Source organism: Theobroma cacao, chromosome 6 (assembly GCF_000208745.1).
Source record: "Theobroma cacao cultivar B97-61/B2 chromosome 6, Criollo_cocoa_genome_V2, whole genome shotgun sequence".
NCBI classification, from domain to species: Eukaryota; Viridiplantae; Streptophyta; class Magnoliopsida; order Malvales; family Malvaceae; genus Theobroma; species Theobroma cacao.
The window spans coordinates 22536191-22561839 of record NC_030855.1 but is presented as its reverse complement, the minus strand read 5'-3'; the positions used below and the strand labels follow the sequence as shown (position 1 = coordinate 22561839).

At 34.3% G+C, this 25649-nt stretch overlaps 2 protein-coding genes across 2 annotated transcripts; both read left to right on the top strand.

Annotated features, from left to right (window-relative positions):
• On the top strand, positions 13854-19613 carry LOC18596605 (MACPF domain-containing protein CAD1). The gene is made up of 6 exons (XM_007025201.2): positions 13854-14439; positions 15678-15916; positions 16231-16426; positions 16661-16844; positions 16991-17145; positions 18684-19613. Exons 1-6 carry the CDS (start codon positions 14140-14142, stop codon positions 19323-19325), a joined length of 1716 nt encoding a protein of 571 aa, XP_007025263.1. The 5' UTR covers positions 13854-14139; the 3' UTR covers positions 19326-19613.
• Positions 22847-25502, top strand: LOC18596604 (protein NRT1/ PTR FAMILY 4.5). The gene is made up of 6 exons (XM_018122846.1): positions 22847-22900; positions 22983-23079; positions 23212-23429; positions 23620-24063; positions 24198-24325; positions 24456-25502. Exons 1-6 carry the CDS (start codon positions 22847-22849, stop codon positions 25336-25338), a joined length of 1824 nt encoding a protein of 607 aa, XP_017978335.1. The 3' UTR covers positions 25339-25502.

Sequence of the window (25649 nt, the reverse complement as noted above, 5' to 3'; positions counted from 1 at the left end):
TGACTATGGCAATTTGATTTAGATATTAAAACTAAATAATTAAAGCATATAGCATATAGATATATGTGGAATATGAAGATATTGTGCTTTGTGAACTAAATTAATTAAATTATAGAATTTCAACGCGGAATGAGACTAAGAGAGTGGTATGATTGAAGAATAGTTAAGAATTCTAGAATTATTTACTATCAAGATTTAAATTAAATTCATAATAACATAATGGTAACTTTATTACGACCTAACATAATGATGAGAGAGAGAGAGAGAGTCATTAGAATTCAAGATTTAGATAAAAATTCCTAGAACCTAATCATAATGCCTAACCATTTAAATTAAATTCATAATAACTTCATAAAAGAACTTGAGTACAAATCTTGTGCCTCTTGACTTAACTATACATAAAAATTAAAGCAAGAAAACAAAAAGAAAAGCTCATGCACTAATTAATTGTAACTCTTTCAATATCAATATCTATATATCATCATATTATTCTAACCTAGTATATGTTAGGAGCCACTACACTAAGCTAAGGCTACAACATGGAAATCCCACACATGAAAAACAAGCGTCTCGTCAACTTATAGAACCTAGATATGGCTCTAACAAAATTACCATCAACCGGGTCTAGATCAACTGTAGTTTGATTGCTAGCTTCGTGCATGTGTTGAGCTTCATGGCCTACTGCCAGAAGCAGAATCAAAGCAACAGAAATTAACAGCTCTCCTCTACACATTTTTAACGAGACTCTATATCTCTCTCTCTCCTTCTCACCTTGGTTTCCATGGCGTTGCATGAACTAGCTCTATATATACTAATTCCAAGAGCGAGAGCCCCCTTCTACAGGGAACAAGAGATTCCAACTTGTCTATATTTCAAGATTAAAATAACTAGCACCGACGACGACTCATCAAGAAATCCTTAAAATGGAAAACACATTGCCCATCTAAAGCCAATGGGTCAACTTGATCAACACTAATATCCCATAAATATTATTTGCACTTGCTAAGCTCAAGCCATTGCTTCGACTTAATTTGTGACACACTAGCATAATACCCTCCCACCATCTCATTTTTATGCCACACATTTGATTCCTTCAAAATTACTTTGAACCTCTAATCTTATCCCTGATTAAATGTTGAATTTTTAATAAATTGCAAATAATGAAAAAGTAAAGGTTATAAGTTAATTAGTTTGGTAGTCATTAGTCATATCATCACTTTTCCCGATTAGGAAGTCTTAAAATCTTAAATCTCCTTCATCTCCCCAACATTCTATAGATATTAGACTCTAGAGTCAATCAAAAGACCGCGTAAAAGAGATTGAAGTTTAGTATAAATAAAGCAACTGATTTATATAACAATAAGGGAAAAATGAACTTTTGAGGACTGTGCCACGTGCATTTTCAATGTCAATGTTCTATGTATTAGTGGCAAAGGATTTTTGGTACACGTAACCCAACATGAGAAACGTGATGTTAGAGAAACTAGTAAAGGTTGAACAATGTATAGGAAAGGAAATGGTGACGAAATTGATGATTCCGAGTGTGGCTAAGATTTTTGACCAGTTAGATTTCCTAGAATATAAAGCACTTCTTTGAGGTCAACTTGTAATCGATGCTCCATTTCACCCTTATGCTTTCGAGCAATCATGTTAGACATAATGAGAAGTTGTCACTTAAGTTTGCAGTGGTTGGAGGCTTTGGGGCTAGGTGGAACTTGGTGGATGTATTGGGAAATGATAGTGCGCATGTAGGGAGTGAAACACTTGGGAAGACCACAGGCATTTATGGGTCAAGTGATCATCCCGATTAATCCAATTCTTACAAATACAAGAAATACTTTAAGAATTTAATTACACAATTTCATTGAGTTGACGAAATTACCAGAGTACAATTTTAAAGGCAATAATTCAACGATTAGAATTTTGGATTCAAAACTTGAAAATTTCGGATTCATATCAAACTCATAAAGCAAGAGAGGTAAGATCACTACAACAAATTTGATCTTCCGTTGTGTTTTCTTTAATAGTAATGTTATTAAAAATTTGTCTAGCTACACTCTTTTTTATATTTTTAATAGTATTTTTATAAATTTGATTATATCACACCAATTTTTATAGCATTTTGAATAAAATACAGTTATAGAAATTGCATACATTTGTAATAGTTATATATTTTTAATTATTGTTAAGGAGAAAAAATGTAGTAAAAATTTTAAATAATATTTTTAAAATTTTTATTATGTAAAACTATATACTACGTTAAATAAATATAAACAAAATTCTGATAGGTTCTGGTTTTTAATCTTTTGATCCATGGCTGTGAATGGGTGTATTGGGAAAGTATACACTGCTGGGCATGGGCATACTAACCAATATTCTTTTTGTTCTTTGTTTTTGGAAGCCCGTCATGGATACTGTAAAGGGGAAGCTCTCTTCCCATTCTTATCAATGAAACTTCCATTTGCTTTTCAAAAAAAAAAATAAATATAAACAAAAGTTCAAATTTATTATAGAGAATTTTTAAAAATAAGAAAAGTGTCTTTTATTATATAACAAAAAAAAATATGATAAACAAATTACAAATTATTTACTGAGATCAAATGAATTTCACGTGTAGCAAGACATTTTCCAATTGACGTTGCATATTTGGAAAATTGAGGTTGAATGACAACAAAAGATGGCCCTTTTCGTGTAATGCAACTTTCCCTTTGTGAAGTGGATTGATGTTTGTGACGTCTACAAGCAAAATAGGCAATCAACTACCAAAGCATAAAGCAAAAGGAGGTAATTATACTTGTGCATCATGCAGAAATGCCAAACTTCACATAAAATAAATATGATATAAAAAATACTGCTGGCTTTCATGCTACACGTGTATAGATGAAGTAATATTAAAAAAGCATAAGAATTAAACCACGCTAGAAGATTACTTACAGGTTTGTAAAATGCTAAAATAATTGATTTTAAAAATTTTATATATATAAGTATAAAATCGTAGAAGACAGAATTAATTATATATTAAAATTAAGTTGTTTCTATTACTTTAAGTTATTTCAGTGTTTGAATGCTATGTGGAATGTTTGTTTATAATCACTTGAGAAGTTAATTAACAAAGATAATAATTTTTTTTTTTTAAAGCTCGTTTAGAGTAATATTTTTTTTGTTGTTTTCACTTTCCTTTTGCTATTTGTTTTATGGTTTCAAAGCAAGCGATAGAAATAATCAAAAGAAAAAAAAATTTCTAAAAGGAGAAGAAGCAACGAAAGAAAAAAAAAACTCTAAAATAAGGTGAAGTAAAATAAGTGAAAGAAGGAAGGGGAGGGAAGGGCACAAAAACATGAGATTTTGATTAGAGGAAATGGTGGTTGTTTTTAAAAGGAAATCTTGGGAATTGAGTGAGAAGAAAAAGGAAAAATAAGATAATATTTCATTAAAGTAAAAAAAAAAAATCCTAATCATGCATGAGGAGTGACCATGAGACATAGGTAATAGTGACATGTTGTTAAAAAGTATAAAAAAAAAAAATCTAGCCAACAAAAAATGAAAGAGGGAAAAAATTTTAGAATTTGAGCTCAAGAGAAATCGAACTTAAACCAATTAATGGTTTTTGCTAGGAAGCTTAGCACTACTCTAAAAAGAGTTATTTAATTAAATTAAATGTGGTAAAAATATATATCTTAAATTATATATATATAATTTCAAAAAAAATTAAAAATTGAGAGGTGACAGTCCGTCACCCCTTTCCCTCCACTCCTGAGTATTGTTATTAATATTATTATTTATCTCAGGTCTTTTATGTATAGATCACATTTCTCATTATCATTTGTTGTGTGGTTCAACCGAATTTGTTCAACTTTGGTCATCAATCTTAGAAGTGACATTTGACAGAAACATTATTAAGGGTAGTTGTCAATACAATAGCAATAGGTAAAATGAATCACAAATATGTTGGAGAAATTTTGGTATTTAATAGGCATAAAAGTTTTCTTAACTAAACTTATAATGACATTAAAACATATGCAAAAACATAAAACTACTGAAATAAAACAATTTATCCAAGTAGAATTACACAAAATAAATCAAGAATTTGTTGAAAATTAAATTTCATATCCTCAGCAAAAAGAAGAGAGTTCACATGAACAAATCATAATGCCCCTATCATATTGTAACATGCCGAGAAGTCCATAAAAATCATCACCTCCTTAAAAGACAAAAATGCCCATGCAACATTTTGGGAAGAAAATAATATTCGTTACGTAAATGAGAAAGTCAAGGCAAAAAAACCAAGAAACCCTAACATTCTCCAAAATACCAAAACCCATAAAATCCCTACCATTGTGAAGGCAATAAACCTTGAAACATTTTTGCAAAACACAAAAAATGACCCAACAAAAAACAAGCAAGTAAACATTAATAGACAAAATAACCCTCAACATCTTCCAAAATACCTAAAACCTCATTCCTAAGAAAATCAAACAAACACCCTCAACAAAGAATAAAATACCACACTGGAGATAATTCAATCTAAATCAAGTCACCATGTGTCAAACAGGCTATACAGGTGTCAACCAATTAACCTATTTAAGGACAACAAATAACAAAATACCGCACATGTCTCGGAGACAATTCAACCCAAATCAAGCCAAACAATTAAGCTATACAAGTGTTAACCAATTATCCTATTTAGGGACAACGTTTAACTTATTTAGGGACAACTTTTAATATATGTAATACCTTAATTAGCTATCATCTAAGGGTAGGGTGAATATATTTTTTCTATTGGGAGGCGTTTGTGTGGAGACTGAGTCACTTTATAGGGATTTTAATTGAATGTTTGGTTGACCAAAATGACATGGGAAAGTCCTCCCACTGTAAAATGATTACAGAGAGTAGAGGGAATATAATTTCCTCTTCTCATGGATGTAAAGTTACTTTTCCTTTGCAAAGGAAAGTTACAACTGTTATTATTCCCAAATTATCCTGCCCATTCCATGACCGTATCTTCTTTTTCTTTCTTCTTTTTCCTCTAGTATGCTATTCTTTCTTTTTTTCCCTCTTCTTCCTCCCATGGTTGCCTGAAAGAACCCCGGTTGCTCACCTCCACATTTTGATTAAAAGTAGAGACCGAGATCCTGAATCTAATTTGTTAAATGCTTTTGAGGGTTCTATCTATATTTGCCTTGGTTGCCTGGATTTTAGGATTCTTGGAGTGAAGAGTGTTAGGATAGTCTTGAATTGTGATTTAATTAGAATTATTTAATTCTAATTAAATTAATATACCTTGTAAAATAGTCTTTAAATCTAGTTAGATTAGAATAACAATTTCTAATTCTATTAGGATAAGATTCCTAATTAAATTAGGATAAGGTTATTATATTTGGCACTATAAAAGGACCCTATGAGTTAAAGAATAATCATCACCTAAATTTAGAGAGAGTGATTTAGGTGTATGTGGGATAAAGGTTATGAGTTTGAGACTGTTCTTATAATCTCCTGATTTTTCTCTTAGTGAATTTTTCTCTGTTGTTGTGCCCGTGGACGTAGGTCATCAAAAGACCGAACGACGTAAATTCTTGTGTTTTTGTGGGTGTGCTTGATTTCTTTCTTTTTTTATTTTATTGATTGGGTTAGATCTTGGGTAATTCTTTAGAGACAATTTCACAATTTCTCAACAAACTGGTATCAGAGCTTCAAGGACTTGGGTCAATCTGAATCTCGGTATGGCAATTTCGTCGACCAAGTATGAGATTGAAAAGTTTAATGGAAGAAACGATTTCAGTTGTGGCGTGTTAAGATGCGCGCATTGCTAGTGCAACCAGGACTGTTGAAGGCACTNAAACGATTTCAGCCTGTGGCGTGTTAAGATGCGCGCATTGCTAGTGCAACAAGGACTGTTGAAGGCACTGAAGGGAAAAGAGCATCTTCCCTCGAATTTATCTGATGGTGAGAAAGATGACCTTATGGAAAAAGCACATAGTGCTATTCTCCTTGCTTTGTCTGATGAGGTGCTAAGAGAAGTCACGGATGAAGAATCTGCTGCTGCAGTGTGGTTTAAACTCGAAAGTATTTATATGACCAAGTCCCTGACGAATCGGCTTTATATGAAGCAACGATTGTATACTCTCAAGATGAGTGAAGGTACGTCCGTTAATACCCACATTGATGAATTTAATAGAGTTATTCTTGATTTAAAGAATAGCGATGTTAAAATTGAGGATGGAGACTTAGCCCTAATTCTTTTATGTTCTTTGCCTCCTTCGTATGAAAACTTCGTGAATAATATGCTATACGGCCGAGACACTCTCACTTTCGAGGATGTAAGGGCATCTTTAAATTCCAATGAATTAAAGAAGAAAGTTGGTGGTATTCGGAATGAAAATCAAGCAGAAGGTTTGGTTGTAAATAGAGGTAGAGGTAAAGAGAAAGGCTTAGACAGAAAGGTAAATCTAGAGCAAAAGGGAAAACTTGCTGGAATTGTGGTCAGAAAGGGCATTTTCGTCAAGACTGTATCAAATTCAAAGATGATGAAAAGTTCAATAAGTTTGAGAATACTGCAAACATGGTTGGAGATGACTTTGATACTTTTGAGGAAACTGATAATGTTCTTGCAATTACTAATTGTAACCTGATGGATACATGGATCTTGGATTCGGCTTGTTGCTTTCATATATGTCCTAGGCGTGATTGGTTTACAACTTATCAATCTGTTAATATGGGCACTGTACAATTAGGAGATGATTTCTCTCTCTCAGTTGTTGGGATTGACACAATTCGAATCAGGATATTTGATGGTATGGTAAGAACACTTGAGGTAAAACATGTCCCTAACATTAAAAAGAATTTAATATCCTTGAGTTTGTTAGATAATAAGGGCTACAAATATAGTGGCCAAGATGGTGTCTTGAATGTATCTAAAGGAGCCTTAACTTTCATGAAAGGCAAGTTATCCGGTGACCTTTATTGTCTAATGGGAAACACGGTCATTGAAACTGTTTCTGTGGTCTCATATAATGATCCTGAAGATGATTTAACACGTTTATGGCATATGAGATTTGGTCATATGAGCGAGAGAGGGATTAGAAAACTAAGTAAGCGTAGTTTGCTGTGTGGTCAAAAGAGTGGAAAGCTAGATTTTTGCGAGCAACATAAAGTGAAATTTAGCACTAAAACTCATCAAACCAGGAGTACAGCAAACTACATCTATTCAAATTTGTGGGGTCCTTCTTCGGTGACATCAAAAGGTAGATCATTATACATGTGGATCTTTATTGATGATTTTTCAAGAAAGGTGTGGACGTATCTTCTAAAGGCTATGAGTGAAGTGTTAACCACCTTTTTGCATTGGAAGGTATTGATCGAGAACCAGACTAAGAAAAGGATCAAGAGCTTTCGAATAAACAAAAGTTTGGAATTTTGCAAAGGTGAGCTTGGTCTATTCTACAAGAATGAGAAAATCGTTAGACATCGCACTGTCGACAAAACACCATATCAAAACGGTATTGTATAATGGATGAAGAAAACACTTCTGGAGAAAGTAAAATACGTGTTCTCAGATGTTGGCCTAACCAAAGTATTCTGGATAGAAATTATCAACATGGCTTGCTACTTGGTAAATCGGTCTCCATCAACTGCAATTGAATTTAAGACTCCCAAGGAAGTTTGGTCTGGTAAGCCCGTTGATTACTCTATATTGAGAGTATTTGGTTGTCTTGTTCATGCTCATGTGAGTGATGGTAAACTTGAGTTGAGGGCGACGGAGTGCATATTCCTAGGCTATGCATATGAGGTGAAGGGTTATCAGTTGTGGTGTACTGATTGTAAGTTCCTCAAGTTTATGGTGAGTCGGGATATTACCTTTGACAAGTTTGCATTACTTTGTGAGATAAAGTCTAGAATTGCAAACACATCAGACCAAGAAGTTGGCAAGCAGGTGGAGCTTGAAATCAATGCTCTTGTGACAGTGCGGGATGATAGTGAAATCCAGAAAGAATTGCAAGAGGTACAAGAATTGGTATCTCAACGAAGCATTACTTGTATTGATGGTGATTCTGATTCTTATGTTTTCTTTGTGGAAGTAGAGATTGATGAGCCTTACTTTTATCATGAGAAAATTACATATGCTGAGTCTTCTAAGAAGATTGAGTTTCTACACTAGGATCAAACATGGGTGCATGTGAAAACACCTAAAGTTACTATTGAAGTTGGCTTAGTATATGAAGGAGGTGCAAATACTAGTTGTAATGTGGTTGGCTTCTCCGATTCAGATTTTGCTGGTGATCTAGATAGTAGAAGATCTCAAACGGGGTATGTGTTCACTCTCTCAGGATCTGCAATCAGTTGGAAAGCAGTTCTTCAATCAACCTTTGCTTTGTCTACAACTGAAGCTGAATATATGGCTGTGACCGAGGCAGTGAAGGAGGCTTTGTGGCTTAAAGGCTTGGTTAATGATCTTGGTTTTGAACAAGCACAAACAGTTGTGTTTTGTGATAGTCAAAGTGCTATACATTTGACTAAAAATCAGATGTTTCATGAGAGAACAAAACACATCCAAGTCAAGTGTAACTTCGTTCGAGAGATTATTTCTAAAGGTGAGATTGTAGTAAAGAAAATAGCTACAGATGAAAATCCGGCAGATATGCTAACTAAGTCAGTTTTTGAGATAAAGTTCAAGCATTGCTTGGACTTGATCGGTGTTCATAGTGCTTGAGGCCCTTTGGGGCATTGGCGGTGTCGACAGAGATTGGTTCGTAATGTGAAGCTTGGTGAATTCAAGCCTAAGGTGGAGATTTGTTAGGATAGTCTTGAATTGTGATTTAATTAGGATTGTTTAATTCTAATTAAATTAGTATACCTTATAAAATAGTCTTTAAATCTAGTTAGACTAGAATAACATTTCATAATTCTATTAGGATAAGATTCTTAATTATATTAGGATAAGGTTATTGTATTTGGCATTATAAAAGGACCCTATGAGTTAAAGAATAGTCATCACCTAAATTTAGAGAGAGTGATTTAGGTGTACGTGGGATAAGGGTTATGAGTTTGAGACTGTTCTTGTAATCTCTTGATTTTTCTCTTAGTGGATTTTTCTCTGTTACTGTGCCCGTGGACGTAGGTCATCAAAAGACCGAACCACGTAAATTCTTGTGTTCTTGTGGGTGTGCTTGATTTCTTTCTTTCTTTATTCTATTGATTGGGTTAGATCTTGGGTAATTCTTTAGAGACAATTCCGCAATTTTCCAACAAAGAGAAGAAGTCTTCACTCTTCACGGTGAGGAAAGGACTAGGGAAGGTGGAGGAAGAAGTTGCTATGTGGAGCGAACATAAAACAAAATTATTAAAAGAATGGAAGTTGACCTTCGAAAAAAAAACAAAGATAGATTAAAAGTAAGAATAGATTTAGGTTTAATTTGAATATAAAAGTGATGCCTTAGGTTAATTTAGTCTATTCTTATTTTTTAGATTTTTTTATTTAATTATTTTAAATAGAAATTTACTTTTATTATTTATGTATATTTATAAATAATACGACTATTAATATTATTAAAAACATTTGCTATTTATTTTAAACAAATAAAAAGAGAAATCATTAGCCAAAAAAGCTTAATACAAAAAAATTAAAAAAGTCTTTGAATGATGTTTTTTATTATTCATGTGATAATTCTACGTATTATTATAAAATTATTATTTTTAATATTTATAGGTATTATTATAAAAATAAATATTTAGTAATTTTACATTTAAAATAAATAATTATTATTCAAATATTATATTATTTTTGCTATGTTAGTATTTATTATTTTAAGAGATAAAGTTTGAAAAGTTAAATATTTACATTAAAAAATATAAGTTTATTCAATTTTATATTTTCAAATATAAGGGTAATTTTGTAATTTTATATTACATTCTTTATAAAATGTTATCAAACCAAACATTACAATGTAATATCTTCAACAATTACATTTCTTACAATCATTATATTCTTTATAATCATCATTTTTTCATATTATACTAAACGCTGCAAAAGCATCTTTTCAATAATCACATTCTCAGTAATCACATACTTCACAATCGCATTCTCTGCAATCATATTCCTAATAAAATACCAAACGCCACCTTTATGCAATCAAGTACCTTGGTTATCCTTTAAGGGCTCAATAACTTCAAACGTATAAAGTTAAATATTTAAATGAGATCTTTTTTATTGAAATTAAAAAAATAAGACTTTTTTTTTATTGAAATTAAGGAAGAAAGAGCAAATGAGAAGAGAAAATTAATAAGTGGATATTATAAATGGAAAAAAATGATTTTATATATAGAAAAAAATAGTGGTTGGAGACCATTAAATATATATTATCATAGTTGATTAGGAATTGGAGAAATAGTTAAGAATTAATAGTATTGTGAGAATTGAAAAGTAATAAAAATTAAGATTTATTAGGTACATAATTAAAAAAACGATAGAATATGTTATTTTATTAATTATTTTAATTTTTTCATATTTTTAATGATAAATGAGATAAATAGTTGAGAATTAATAGGGATATGAAAGTGAGAAAAATAAATATTTATTAGGTATAAAAGCATATGTAGATATTTTATTAATTATTTTAATTTTTGTACATTTTTAATATAATTAATTATATTATTATTATAAAATTATGAGATTTATGAAAATTTGGGTTTTGTTGGCCTTACCCTACTTCGGCCCTGCCCTTAAGAGTATATGGGTTTGGGTTTAACTCCTGAATAATTTAAATAGTTTTCTTTGTATTTTAAATGATATTTGGTTTCATCCTTAGACTGATCAACAGAAATGAGGAAATTACATTTCTTGGTGCTTTGTAATTGCCCTCATTTGCTTGGTTATATTTGGTTAAGAAGATGATAAAAGATAAGGAAAGTTGGATGAGCTTTTTTCTTTCCTTTTCTTTTTTTTTTTTTTTCCATCAGTGTGCTTCATCCATCCATTGTCAAACCAATAGTATGAAGGTAATGATGTTTTATCTTGAAAAGAGAAATTAATCTCTTTAAGAAGATATATAATATCTATTTATACTTCTTATTTTATATTCAAATAGTTCTATTACCTTGGATTAACTCTTCTTATGGCGTTGGGAAACCTAAAGAGTTGAAACAAACTATATATAAACAGCCTACACCCTATCCCAAGAGCCATAACAAAGAGTTGAAACAAACGATTTTGGCTTCTTTAATAAGTTGGTAAAAACAATTGAATCAAGGGGGGAATTGCTGATGTATATATAGTTCAATGGGAAAAGAAAATGGGGATGGTGTGGAAATTACTTAATTTTGAGTGGAAGACAAAGCTGACAGGGAGCATGAGCCTCCGCTGGTAAACCAGATGGGGTGAGCAGTTACGAACTATAATTAGTCAATGGTGGGAGACATGAAGTTGCTTACCAGACTATCAGATGGCCTGAACTAGAAATTCAACTTCTCCTTCAAACCTGAAAATCATTTTTATGAAATTAGAAAGGTTCTAATGTAAATTAGAGTAAAATGTTGAACAACAAGAGAATTTTGGTTATTGTTTTATAGAAATAAATGGAAAAAATAATAGAAATAAACTAATTAGATATGGAATATTGGTATTTAGATTACATATCACTAGGAATTAAAGATGATTAGATTTAATACCACACCCAAAAATGAAAATTCACTAGGCATCCGAATATCAGATGGGACAAGAAATATAGAAGCAGCATATCCATCAAAATCAAGCTCTATATATACAGATAATGCACAAGAGGTGAAATTGAGGTCATTCAACTTGAACGATGATATCCCAAACATATGAATTTCGATGCCAAAGAGAAAGTTACATGTTCCTTCTTTTGATAAACCTGGTGATTACATACTTCATTGTTTTGGATGTATATAAGAAAGGGGGGTTCTCAGTTTTGACTGCTTGATGAAAACTTTTGGCTAGCGGGAAACACATCTACAAGTATGAATCTTGAGAGAGAATTTCATACGCTATTGACAATAGTAGGAATGTTTACAAATTACATGTTTCAGGAACCTGCTTATAGCATATACTTCCAGCTAGGATCTTGCTAGTTTTGATAGGATCAGCACCAGATAGTATCCTACGGATTGTACTATAAGAAGTTGTCACCGAATCTTGTCTTCTTAGGACAATTTATGGGAGAAGCAAGGGTTTGAGGGCTTAGTGGTTAAACATTACCCTAGGTAGTTTTCTGGGTTTTCTTTATTTTAAAGCCTTGATTTTATTAGTCTTCTCTATCATTATGCCATCCTCAAGTCTCTAACATGACTTGCCGCAGATTTCAAAAGGCATAAAAATTCTGATATAGGCTTTGAGAACCTAAACAATTACAAAAGCTCACTGCGGCCCAAAAATATATTGGAAGGATAAATTATCAACGTTTAGATCAACATCTAAACATTGCCCTTTATCAAAAACTAGGCTTACAAGAATCATACTCTACCCATAACAAATGAGCGAGGTGTTTGTTTTGTTTATTTGTATCCTATCAAAGAAAAATATTAATGATAATTCATGAAATCTTATTAGTCATAAAAAGAGTATGTTTTGACACTTAATTTTTTAATGATTTAGATTATCGTAGATCATGATTTGTATTAGTTATTATAATAAAAATATAAAACATTACTACTTCAAATGTTCAACACGGGGAAAAGAAAGCTTCATTAGAATGTGGGGATCTTCTAGCCCAATGGGGACATGTTAAGTCCATGGAGTTGCGGCCCGTCTGGCATTTTCTTGGGAGACACCTTGCCTTGCTGGGGAAGTACCCGGCGTTTGAAGTTGAACTTTTGCCTCGTGTGTTAAGTCTAATGTGCCAAGAGAGCTGAGAAAAGCCTGATAAGATGGTATCATATCCTATCTTATTCTGTTCAACCAGGTAAGAAGTCTTCCTATGAGAACAACAGCCACGATAGCCTCCATGGAGAGAGGGGTAACATCTTTTAGAAGACTGGTCAAACAGTTACTACTAATTCAAATTTACAGAAATATCATAACGCAAGCTGATGAGATCACGCATATATTTATATTAGTAAAACTATGTTATTAAATTAAAAGTTGAAGAAAACGATGAGGCATGGAATCCAAATTGACATCGTCAATGATGGATAAATGCAAGCTTAAACCCACTAGGAAAGAAGAAAACTGTTTTGTTTTGGCATTCAATTTATGTGTAAATGCTCAAAACAGGAAACTGATGGGTCATGACTCTTGACCCAAACTGGATGAGCAGCCCAGGTGGTGCAATTGGGTCTGGACAAAGCCCTTTGATCTGGCTCTCCTTGTTGGTTTGTGACGTAGTAATAAAGATAGAGCCGCCTTTTAGTTCTCACACCAATTTTTTTTTTTAGGTAAAACATTGAGGCAGGGATAAGAAAATACCAAAGTGGTTACTAGTAATTTACTCTGAATATTCTCTAGCTGCCCAATTTCTAATGCAGCAGCCTTCCCTACTGCTGAAGAAATGCTTATTTAACCTGAATTAGAAAGTTTCCGATTGAATGGTCCAAGTTGATGAGCTAGAGGGTGCTTGCCTTGTACTCTACTACTGTGTTTTAATTTCATTTCTTAAGAAAAGAAAGAGGATTATTTGGCCAAGGAAGAGAATGAGATAGTAATTTTTGCTAGTACGAGTAGGTTACCGTATATCAGAACAGAAGCAAGTCAAAAAAGCATAGTACATTTTATCTGATAAAACAGGGTCGTAGACTGTTGTAGAGAACCCTGGGGCAAAAGGAGGGAAAAAATGAAAAATAAAAAATAGGGATTGGAGGACAGAAAAGATCTAAGGAAGACCAGTCAACTCAGAATCCTTCCTCGTTCAGACACAACAAAAAAATAAACGCGTTTTTCGCGATTATTGTAGTCAACATCTCCCTCCTCGCCTTTGAAGAAGAACGAAGACAACAACATTAACAAAGTTCACCAACTCTTACAAACTCCCAAACTCCACAAAAAGAAATAGGAAAAGAAAATCTGTCTTTTTATTACATTTCTTTTCAATCAACAAACAACAGCATGAAACAGAAACTTAAAACAAATTAAAAAGGTTTCATTTTTTTAGAGTCTTGTGAAGCAAAAAAGAAACTTTTTTTTTCTTCCCTATGGAAAACCCAAGAACAAGAAGTGGCAGCTACTTGAGCTCATCTTCTAGCCTAGATGCTTTGACTACTACACTGAATAGCTCAATTCAAGCTCTGGGTCGTGGCTTTGATGTCACTTCAGATATAAGGCTGTTATATTGCAAAGGGGCACCTGGGTCGAGGTTGGTTCAGCTTGATGAAAATCATACTAACAATCTTGTTTTGCCTGGTGGGGTTATTGTGCCCAATGTCTCTGATGATATTCAGTGGTCGATGGGCAAAGATGGCATCGAAAGAAAACCAGTTTGTAGCTTTCATGAGGTAGGCTGCTGCTTGTCGCTTTTTGATCTGTTTTCTCTTGTTGGTTTTTCTGATTTTATTTGTTTGCTTTGTGTGGTGTTCATATCTTTTTCCATTTTTGATTCATTATCTGTGTAATTTTAATTTCCCAGTTTGGCAGCTTTATTGGCCTTCTGTCTTGGTTGGATGGACATAGGGGTAATTGGTTATTTGTTTCAAAGCTTAAACTTTGATGTTCTGTTGGGCATGCTGGAATTTCTATTTTCTTAGTTATTTGCAAAAATGCAATTTTTTTGACATATTTCCTATCTAGGACCCTAGGTATTCTGATTACCAAAGTGAGAGAGAAACCGATGCAAGGGAACTTTTGTTGTTCCTCCAAGTATATTCAATCTGAATTCAATGCAGTTTAACCCACTTAAGCGACTATATTCCATGGTGTCTGTGCGGAATAACTTCCTTTTCTATTGTCTATTGCACATTCACGGCATGCTGTGATCATTGATTGCTAAAATCTTCTTGTGCCACCTCTGCATTAGAGTAAAGAAGTTGACCTAGAATCTTCAAACTTGCTGTAATTTGTTTTCTGGATATTTGAGCAGGACCCATTAACATTTTAAATTTAGTAATTTTCTTTTACTAGTGAGCACAGTTCAGAATGGAATACAATATGATAATGGTAAATGCTAGGTCAATAAAAATGCTGCTATATACATCTAGTTAATTTTTTGGGTTAAGTAGGCATGCTTTCAACATCTAATGTGATGATATGCTCATTTAAACAAACCACTAACACATGCTTTGGGTGCATTCTACCCATAATCTGTACTGCTCTTACACAATTTTATTTCATATAGCAGTTTGAGATGTAATTTCATAACTAAACTACAAATGAATGTTTTACCAGGGTACTGCCCAAGCATTGCCTCATCTCTGGTTTGAAATTGACTCACATCATTGATGATTTCCTATGGTTAAAGCCATTAGGCACTATCCATACTGTTTAGTTAAAGCATTGCCTTGTTTCTGGTAATGAATGGCATCTCCAGGTTGAATGTTCTATATTTAGATAATTTTTGTCTGTGTTGGTGGATTGGTGTACATTTCCTTATATAGGGTGAAAAAAATTCTACCTCTGTTTTACCAGTTCAGTATAGTGACAAAATCACATGATTGAGAGTAATGATTCTACTTCTATTGGCATTTGTTTGGAGTGAGAAACCCACCTTTAATGGACATCTTTGATGTTTGAATTCCAGATGTCAGGTTACTTTAATGAGAAAGCTGGTATATCAGAGCATGTTCCACTTGGAAGCTTTAATGCCATGTTCAATTTCACTGGTTCTTGGCGAGTTGATGCAGCAGCTACAAAATCCCTTGCCATGGTTGGATATTTAATTCCCCTATGTATGGTCAAATTGGTAAAGCCGAATTTAATTCTGTGCGAGGAAGTCAGACGTGCTGTTCCTTACTCTTGGGATCCTGCATCCTTGGCAAGGTAAATGGCATGGGAGTCATGTTTAAAGAATGAACATTTGTTACTTAAGCTATACATTTCTTGCTATATTTTTTATTTGATATCTCTTTACAGATTTGAAACTTTTGATTTGTTACTTCCGTACTCTGAGGTCAAACTAATATTAATTTCAGCTCCAAATCCTTAATCTGCATCTGATGTATCATATGTATCACTAATCTTCTCTCTCTCCTCTTTATGACAATGTATCATAGGAACCATAGATAATTCTGCATTGGTGTACAGCTTTAGGTTATAATTGTTGATGTTGATCTGGTTTCTTTTATTTGTTTCAGTTTTATTGAAAATTATGGTACACACATTGTAACCTCTGCTACAATTGGTGGGAGAGATGTTGTTTACGTCAGACAGCACCAGTCATCTCCTTTGTCAGTAACAGACATTGAGAACTATGTGAAAGACATTGGGGATCAAAGGTTTCTGGACTCTAAAGGCCAGTCAAGTGCCGCACCCTTAAAATACAAGGACAAGGTTAGTATTATGGTGCTGTTCACTTATAGGTTCAATGACAAAATACATGCTAAATATGGTGATCCCTTATATTTTACTGTGTCACTTCCTGTTTATTACTTAGCCTTCTTGTTGTGAATGTTGGCTTTGAAGGAAATATGTATCTTTCAACTGCAGTTATTTATAATTTTCATTGGGTAATTTATGTTTGCCTTAATGTGAGGAAATCTGTTGCTAAAAGAGTTATTGCTGTAGGATGTTACAGTCATTTTTAGGAGGAGAGGAGGTGATGATCTTGAGCAGAGTCATGCCAGGTGGGCAGAGACTGTACAATCGGCACCAGATGTCATCAACATGACATTTACTCCTATTGTTTCTCTTCTTGAAGGAATGCCTGGTATAAAACATTTGGCCCGTGCAATTGAACTATACTTGGAGTGTAAGTTCTTCTTCAACAGTTCGTACTTTTTTGAAATGTGAACTTTTTATCAACTTGAGCAATATGTTTGTCTTGCATAGATGTTAAAGATGTCTTCTTTCTTCCTCTTTAGATTCTAGTAAACATTCATTATTTCCTTTTACCAGACAAGCCACCAATTGAGGACTTACAATATTTCCTGGATTTTCAAATTGCCCGAGTTTGGGCTCCAGAACAGAGTAAAATTCAAAGGAAGGAACCTGTGTGTTCATCCCTTCAGTTTAGCTTAATGGGTCCCAAGCTCTATATCAGCCCGGATCAGGTATTCTCTATTTATCTAAAATCTACACTATGGAATGTTAAGAGGAAAAGTGTAGATGAGTTATAAAGAATGCTGGTTTTCCATGTGCATAATTTGATTGCATCTCTCTCCTTGAAGTCCAAAATTTATTACGATTTAAAGAAAGAGAAAGCACCATTAATAAATTGAAAGCAAACAATATGCACCTGGGGGACACATCTCTGAATTCTGATTTGTCATTTCTGTGACTTGATTTATTGCAAATGTTTCTTTCATCTTTTAGTGTGCTTGACCTTTTTGAGCCTCTAATCATAAATTATGTCGCTAAATGTAAAAGATAAGCCTTGAGAAGGAAATTGTTGAGCAATGTAGATGTATGCTTTTTGTGTGTGATATAGAAAGCTTTCAAAACTTTCAGTAGCATTGGTGGGGTCATGGTTACCAGGCTATGCTTTTTTTTTTTTTTTTATAATTAAGGGAGGGGGATTCGAACCTTGCTCTATAGGCAGGTGGATCATGCACCAACTAATGAGCCAAATGCTCGGGTGCTACAGGCTATGCTTGTGTATGTGATATAAAGAGCTTTCAACACTTTAAGTAGCATTGGTGGGATTCATAGATACCAGGTTCGCTCTACCCACCCTGGAACTGTGAATTGGATCATGTGATCCAGATCCTGGTACTTTTGCAGCGTGGGATCCTTGGATGCAATCTGGATCCTTAAAATTGGTGACCCAGATTTTCAGAACAAAGAGGGAACCAAACATCAAAACTTCGCAACAAAAGGAAAAAATGTGGGAACTAAAGAGAGAACAAGAGAAGCACAGATTCTGAAATTTTAGAAGAAAAAAGAAGATTAAAGAGAGAGAAGACTGAAGACAAGAGGGACAGAGAGGTAGAATAATAGAAACCTACAAATAGAGAGTAGTAGAAAAACATTTAACATTAGGGTTTAGAAAAAGAAATGTTATTCAGCTACTGCCTAATTAGATTTTTAAATTTTATTTATACCTTTAAATCTAACACCCATTTTTAGAACATAATAAAAAAACCCAGTTATGTTTAATGAACCACTATTTAAAAGCTCTCTTAGAATTTTAGACAACAAGAAAAGCCATTACATTCTTTTAAGGGAAAAATCACTGCATATTTCTTCAAAATCTTCTAATCAACCAAATCAAACTAAAGGCGACCTAGAACTATTTTACAATGTACCACAACCAAAAATAGCATATCAAGTAAACCTACCTTTAGTACCACAAATTATCTAAATGGCACACCTCATTCCTGTTACTGCATGATGAACAGAGACGTACCATGTTCATGGTAGTTATGGGTGGGATACTACAACTGTACTACCTATATCTCTATGTTGTGCTGGATGTCTCCTTATTGGAATGCTTAGAAATAATACTCATTGGCATTGGTACATATTTTCCCTCTTGCCAAGAGGGAAAAAAGGGTAAATAAATGACTGCACTTCTTGGAGCCACACCAAATAACTTCGTAGAGCCTGAAATAGTTTTTTCTTCAGCTAAATTCATGCCATGATATTGCAGGTAACAGTTGGCCGTAAACCAGTCACTGGGCTTAGACTTAGCTTAGAAGGCAACAAGCAGAACAGACTAGCTATTCATTTGCAGCATTTAGTATCTCTTCCAAAAATCCTTCAACCCCATTGGGATGCACACATGGCCATAGGTGCACCCAAGTGGCAAGGTCCTGAGGAGCAAGACAGCCGTTGGTTTGAGCCCATCAAGTGGAAAAACTTCTCCCATGTAAGCACTGCACCGATAGAACACACTGACACTTGCATTGGAGACCTCTCTGGCGTTCACATTGTCACAGGGGCTCAGCTTGGTGTTTGGGACTTCGGTTCCAAAAACGTGTTACACCTGAAACTCCTCTTCTCCAAAGTACCAGGGTGTACAATAAGGCGATCTGTATGGGATCATAGTCCCTCCAGCCTTTCTGGAAGGGCTGACGGTTCTTCATCATCAGTTTCAAATGAGAGAACTTCTGACGATAAGAAGGAAGATAGTTCAAGCCTTGTCGGGAAACTAGCAAAAATTGTGGACTCAACTGAAATGTCTAAAGGACCGCAGGATAGCCCAGGCCATTGGTTGGTTACAGGGGCTAAGCTTGGGGTGGACAAGGGGAAGATTGTATTGCGCATTAAGTACTCCTTACTGAATTACTGATCCATTATTTGCCTTTGGTAGGATTACCCTTTTTCTACTTGTAAGCATAGTCAAGCATTCTTTGCACAGGCGATCCCCGTTCGTTCGTTCTTCTGTACATTGTGCTCTTTTGTTTGTTTAGTTGTCCTTACAGTTGATAGTCAGATTATTAGGTATTTGACTCCTCATTTCCTCAATTTAGTTTCGCTATTTGTTTATCAGAGAACCAGGCTATGTTACCCAATAAACATAACATTGTTATATGAAGTGATTGTTCTTGTTCTCCTTTGAAGATTGCACATCATTGTTTAATGGTCTTGTTCTTCTTCTTTTTTTTTTTTTTTGTGGTGATTTATCCCTGTTTTCAGATCAGTTTCAATCACTCATTACCTTTCATCAAAATAAAATTGCCTCATTATATTAATGAGCAGAACCACAGGCACATGCAAAGGTAGAGAATATTATATAATGCTGATTCAACCTCAGAACTGTCGAAACACCAATACAGAAAAGGTAACAACTGATCTTGAATTCCTTTTCCCCCATATTTCTCGTGGGAACTGAAGTATCCACTTGGTGGGTATTTAGTTCATATCTAAAATCCTGACGCTATAAAATATTAGCCAGAATTGACACACTCAAGCCAGCCGGCCATCATTCGGAAGGACTCAATAAACCCTTGCTGGTCGGAGAAAATGCAGATCCAAATCCAACAGATATTGATCCGTGAATGCCACGACAAGAAGAGGTGTTCTGCAACACCATCCCCCTGACCATGTCAGCAACACTTGATACACCACGTTGTCTGCCTACGCCAAATCGTGTTCTTCGATGTAAATCTATTCCTCGTATAAGCCAGGAGTTTGTCAGCATTCTGTTTCAGTTTTCCCTGGCAACAACACGAATGCTCTCTTTTCTGAACCATCAACGGACCCACACTGGAATACAATGTACACATTTTTGAAGCTTCTGAAAGTGTCATTAAAAGAGACGTTTGGTTATATAAAAGGATTGTATGGTTTTCATGATCTGATGACAGCTTTGTGAGCTACATTTAACTTGGAACATACTGTGGAAGGAGAAAAATTATTATCTACTTACAAAATGTCATATGAAATTAATAAATTGAAAAAAAAAATTCAAAGAAGAATCATGTGTCATGTGGATTTGGAGAAATCAATTAAGATAATCATATAATTTATTATAAAATAATTAATTTATTATTTAATTATTCTGAAGACACATAATTAGATCAATTAAAATTTTCATTTATTTCTTGAGATAATTTAGAGATAATATATTAATTGGATTAATAAAAATTCAATTATTGGTCATCTAAGTTATCTCTAAATAAATCAAAATAATTTAGAGATAAAATCCAAATTTAGTTGTCTAATTTATCTCTAAATAAATTAAGATAATTTAAAAATAATACTTAAATTCGACCAATCAAAACTCAAAGACTCAGAGTTTGGTCAATTAAAAGATTATTTGTAAGTCGTCATAATTTATCTCTAATTAAAACAAAATAATTTAGAGATAATTTAAAAAGATTAAATTCTCATGAAAGTGTCTTATTTAGCATCATAAATTTTCATTAAAATAATTTACTATGCTTCTCCAAGTGAAGAAGACAATTAGGAGAAAGAAGAAGATTTTGAAGATCAAAGTCTCTCCAAAACTCCCACAAGTCCCAAGCTTTCCTTATGGAGAAATTTTAGGAAGATTCTAGAGATCAAAGCCTACAGAAGGAAGATTCAAGAAAAGGCTTACCAATTCATAGACTCCTTTGAAGTGGAGATTAAAGAAATTAATCGGAAGATATTATTCGTCAAAATATGAAATTCAAGACCAAGTTATCAAGACCCTTGAAATAAAGATTGAATAAATTAATCAAAGGAAAATTTTCATCAAAATACGAAGTTCTGGACCAAGTTGTCGAGATCCTTGAAACGAAGATTGAATAAATTAATTAAAGAAAATTCTTCATTAAAATACACTCAAGACCAAGTCATCGAGACATTTAAAGTAAAATACGAAGTTCAAGACCAAGTCATTAAAACCCTTGAATCGAAGATTGAAGAAATTAATCAGAGGAAATTCTTCATCAAAATACAAAGTTCAAGACCAAGTCAAGGATCAAGACCTTTGAAACGAAGATTGAAGAAATTAATTTGAAAAAATTCTTTAATTGTAAAAAAAATCAAAGATTGTAAACCATGTCTTTTTAAATATCTAAACCTCTAGAAAGAAGATTATGGAAATCAAAGGAAGATTCTAGAAATCAAAGCAAGATCTTAGAAATCAAAGCTTCCAAACGAAAGATTCTAGACATCTAAACCTTTGAAAGGAATATTTTGGAGATCATTATGAAGATCAAAGCAAGATTCTCGATATCAAAGACTCGGAATGAAGATTAATGAGATCAAAGCAAAATTTTGGAGATCAAAGACTCTAGAAGGAAAATTGTGGATCTAAGCCTTTGCAAGGAAGATTATGAAGATCCAAGGAAGATTATGGAGATCAAAGCCTCTAAAAGGAAGATTATCTACTTTGATCTATTTACCTTACGGTTTTGTCCCATAAAAAGCAGCACTTGATAAGTTGAAGGTAGTGTGAACTCTTAAATACCTAATATCACTTTAGTACATAATCGATCTGAGATTCATGACTCCTCTTTAAGACTATAATATCCTCCTGATTCTACCCAATAGATGTATATCTCTACGATGTGAGATTCATATGATTACATGCTAGAACCATGACATTGGAGATCTAAAGAAGATTATGGAGATCAAAACCTTCAGAAAGAAGATTACGGAGATCAAAACTTCTTCCAAGTGACCAAGTCATCGAGACCTTTGAAGGAAAAGAAGAAGTTTACGATTAAGTCATCGAGACTCTTGAAACGAAGATCGAAGAAATTAATCAAAGAAAATTTTTAATTGTAAAAGAACACAAGAGATTGTAAAGTCTTATTTAATAAATAAACAAATTTGACATTTATCTCTTAATTTTTTTTAAATTTAAAATATTAGACGTAAAATTTGTGCGAGCATATGTAAATACCGGTAAGACCCCACACCCTTGTGTCTGGGAGTTAGCCTGCCCAGTTGAACAAAGACAACAGATTCCAGCCGTTGTGACTTATTTGGAATAAGCGCAAATTCCTTCTGCTTGTTCCGTAGCTTCTCTGTTAAAATATCTCGATTTTAAAAACACTCCTACACTGCGACATACACTCTAAAATTTTCATGTCACTACGTTATTTGCATGCATGCTTAATTCCTAGCTAGACTAAATCTTTGCAGGAGGGAATATCTCATTACTGAAGTCGGCAATATTCAGCTAAAGATGCCGTCACTTTCAAACAAAGCGAAGGAGTGTTCTGGACTATGAACTGGTCTTCGCCCGCAATTAATAGTAGGATATTTGAAACATTATATATACAGCGCTTTACTTTGCTTCTAAGTAGTCCTAACATTGATAATCTTTGCACTAGGCGTAACACGACCTAGCGGAAGGCTAAGTAGCTATCAGCTATGGTATTTTCTTCTTTTTCCTCGTTTCATTTTGTTCAATCTCTTCTTGGTAAAGTTTTAGATATTTCCTCTTGAAAAGAAAAGAAAAGAAAAGAAAAGAAAGGAAAATTTCAGTACTTTTCTGGTTTTGTTGTAGGAGAAACTTGAGGTTGTAGAAGGAAAGGTGGACTGGAAGGGAAAAGCAGCTGTGAAGTATAAACATGGAGGGATGAGAGCTGCTTTGTTCATTCTAGGTAAGTGACACTGCGCACTAGTTAGTGCTGCAAGCGGGAGAAACCAGATTTATAAATAACAAATAAAAAGGAAAGTAAAAAGAAAGTTTTGGTTATAAAGTCATATATATCATGATTTGTTGTTTTCTGCAGTGACGTTTGCATTTGAGAACATGGCAAATCTTCATCTGGCTGTGAACCTGGTGACTTTCTTCAATGGGATTTTGCACTTCGAAATAGCTGATGCAGCTAATGCTCTAACCAACTTCATGGGGACTGGTTACATCCTTTCCATTCTGTTTGGCGTCCTCGCAGACAGTTATATTGGCAGATTCAAAACTGTTCTCATTTCAGGATCCATCGAGTTTTTGGTATATATGCTAGATGTTATCCTCATTTTACGTTGTCAATTCTTCCACTGAAATGGCCCAAGAGCGATGACTAGGAACCGCTCTCTCTTTCGGGAACAGTACTAGAAACCCATTTCATAAAGCAGCTCACAAATTGTTTTTAAAATTAGTAATTCATTTCTTTTTGTTTGTGGAATGGTCATATATCTAGGGACTAGCATTGCTCTCAGTGCAAGCTCACTTTCCGAGCCTCAAGCCATCTGCTTGTAACGTCTTTGATCCAACTTCTCACTGTGAGAAAATAAAAAGGGGTGATGCTGCATTCCTCTACATTGCTCTATACTTGGTTGCTGCCGGCACAGGAGGAATTAAAGCTGCGGTGCCATCTCACGGAGCTGATCAGTTCGATGAGAAAGACTCCCGGGAGGCTAAGCACATGTCCAGTTTCTTCAACTTGTTACTATTAGCCGTGTGCCTGGGTGGTGCAGTTAGTTTAACGCTCATTGTCTGGGTTGATGATCACAAAGGATGGGATTTGGGATTCATGGTCTCTGCCATCGCCATGGTCTTGGGTGTCATCATAGCCGTAGCTGGGTGGCCATTGTATAGGATACATATTGTTCAAGGAACTAGTGTTATTGTGGAAATCATTCAGGTTTGCGTTCAAATTCTATATGGAAAATCAATTTTTTTTTCATTTTTTATATGTTCTATTTGTCAAAAAATTAATTAATTTATAATTTGTGTCTTTGCATGATAATTATTTACTTGCTTTTGGTTTGCTTGAAGGTTTATGTTGCAGCCATCCGTAACAGAAATCTTCAACTCCCTGAGAACCCCCTGGAGCTTTATGAGATTGATAAGGACAAGGAAGCTGCTGTGGAAGCTGATCTCCTGCCTCACAGAAACGTTTACAGGTTTGGTCAAAGTTCGGCTGTTTTGTTCCATTCTTTCTGATAAAAGCAGCTCCTACTGCTATTGAATAGATAAATCAATCAAAGAGGTATAAGAGTCTTATTAATCCTGTTTATATATGATTGTATTCAGGTTCCTGGACAAAGCAGCCATTCAAACAGCATCTACAGCGCAGTCTCCAAATCCATGGAAACTCTGCAGGGTAACTCAAGTAGAAAATGCAAAAATCATATTTGGAATGATCCCAGTTTTTGCTTGTACCATAATCATGACCCTTTGCCTAGCTCAACTCCAAACCTTTTCTGTCCAACAAGGCCTTACCATGGATACAACCATCGTTGGCTCTTTCCACATACCACCTGCCTCTCTGCCAATAATTCCTGTTGGTTTCTTGATCATCATAGTTCCCTTTTATGACCAAATTGTCGTTCCCCTCCTCCGGAGGTTCACAGGGCATCCCACAGGTATCACTCACCTTCAACGTATAGGAGTTGGCCTTATTCTCTCTTCTATATCCATGGCTGTGGCTGCAATAATGGAAGTGAAACGCAAAGCTGTGGCACGAGACCACAACATGCTAGATGCTATTCCAGTGCTCCAGCCATTGCCTATTAGCACATTCTGGCTCTCATTCCAGTACTTCATATTTGGAATTGCCGACATGTTCACGTATGTGGGTCTTCTTGAATTTTTCTATTCAGAGGCTCCAAAAGGACTTAAAACGGTCTCTACTTGCTTTTTGTGGAGTTCCATGGCACTTGGGTACTATCTCAGCAGCATTTTGGTTAAGATAGTCAACAGAGCAACAAAAGATAATACAAACAGTAGAGGCTGGTTGGCAGGCAACAACATTAACAGAAATCATTTGAATCTCTTCTACCTGTTGCTATCCGTACTGAGTTTGGCCAATTTCATTGTCTATTTGTTCGTTGCAAGCCGTTATAAATACAGGTCTGAGTGCCCTGTGGTTCTTTCTGGCGATGACAAAGCCGGAGACAAGACAGAAGGTAATTAGCTACAATATCATGTGAAGAAGCCAACTGATACGCGAATGGACATTTCTTTTCTTCCTTAATTTGTTTCTACTTCCCTTTGGATGGTTATTTTCAAGTTGGTGAAGCTGTAGAGGGTTTGAAATGCATTTGTTATGTTCATTAACTAAATGTGTCATGTTCTGGATTACAGACTATAGTAAACCCCAAATTTCTAGAAATTAATTTGGCAAATAGCCCACGAAGTTGATTGAATCATTTTATTTTCATTATGATAGTGTTTAAAAGCGTGAAAATGAAGTATGAAATTTAAAAAGTAATAACCCTGTTCAGT

Bases quoted from the DNA above. Each gene is read 5' to 3' on its own strand.
- LOC18596605 (XM_007025201.2), top strand. From the start codon at position 14,140: ATGGAAAACCCAAGAACAAGAAGTGGCAGCTACTTGAGCTCATCTTCT. The intron at 14,440-15,677 runs GTAGGCTGCTGC...TTTGAATTCCAG, and splicing joins CAGTTTGTAGCTTTCATGAG to ATGTCAGGTTACTTTAATGA. The intron at 16,427-16,660 runs GTTAGTATTATG...TTATTGCTGTAG, and splicing joins CCTTAAAATACAAGGACAAG to GATGTTACAGTCATTTTTAG.
- LOC18596604 (XM_018122846.1), top strand. From the start codon at position 22,847: ATGGTATTTTCTTCTTTTTCCTCGTTTCATTTTGTTCAATCTCTTCTT. The intron at 23,080-23,211 runs GTAAGTGACACT...TGTTTTCTGCAG, and splicing joins AGCTGCTTTGTTCATTCTAG to TGACGTTTGCATTTGAGAAC. The intron at 24,064-24,197 runs GTTTGCGTTCAA...GTTTGCTTGAAG, and splicing joins TTATTGTGGAAATCATTCAG to GTTTATGTTGCAGCCATCCG.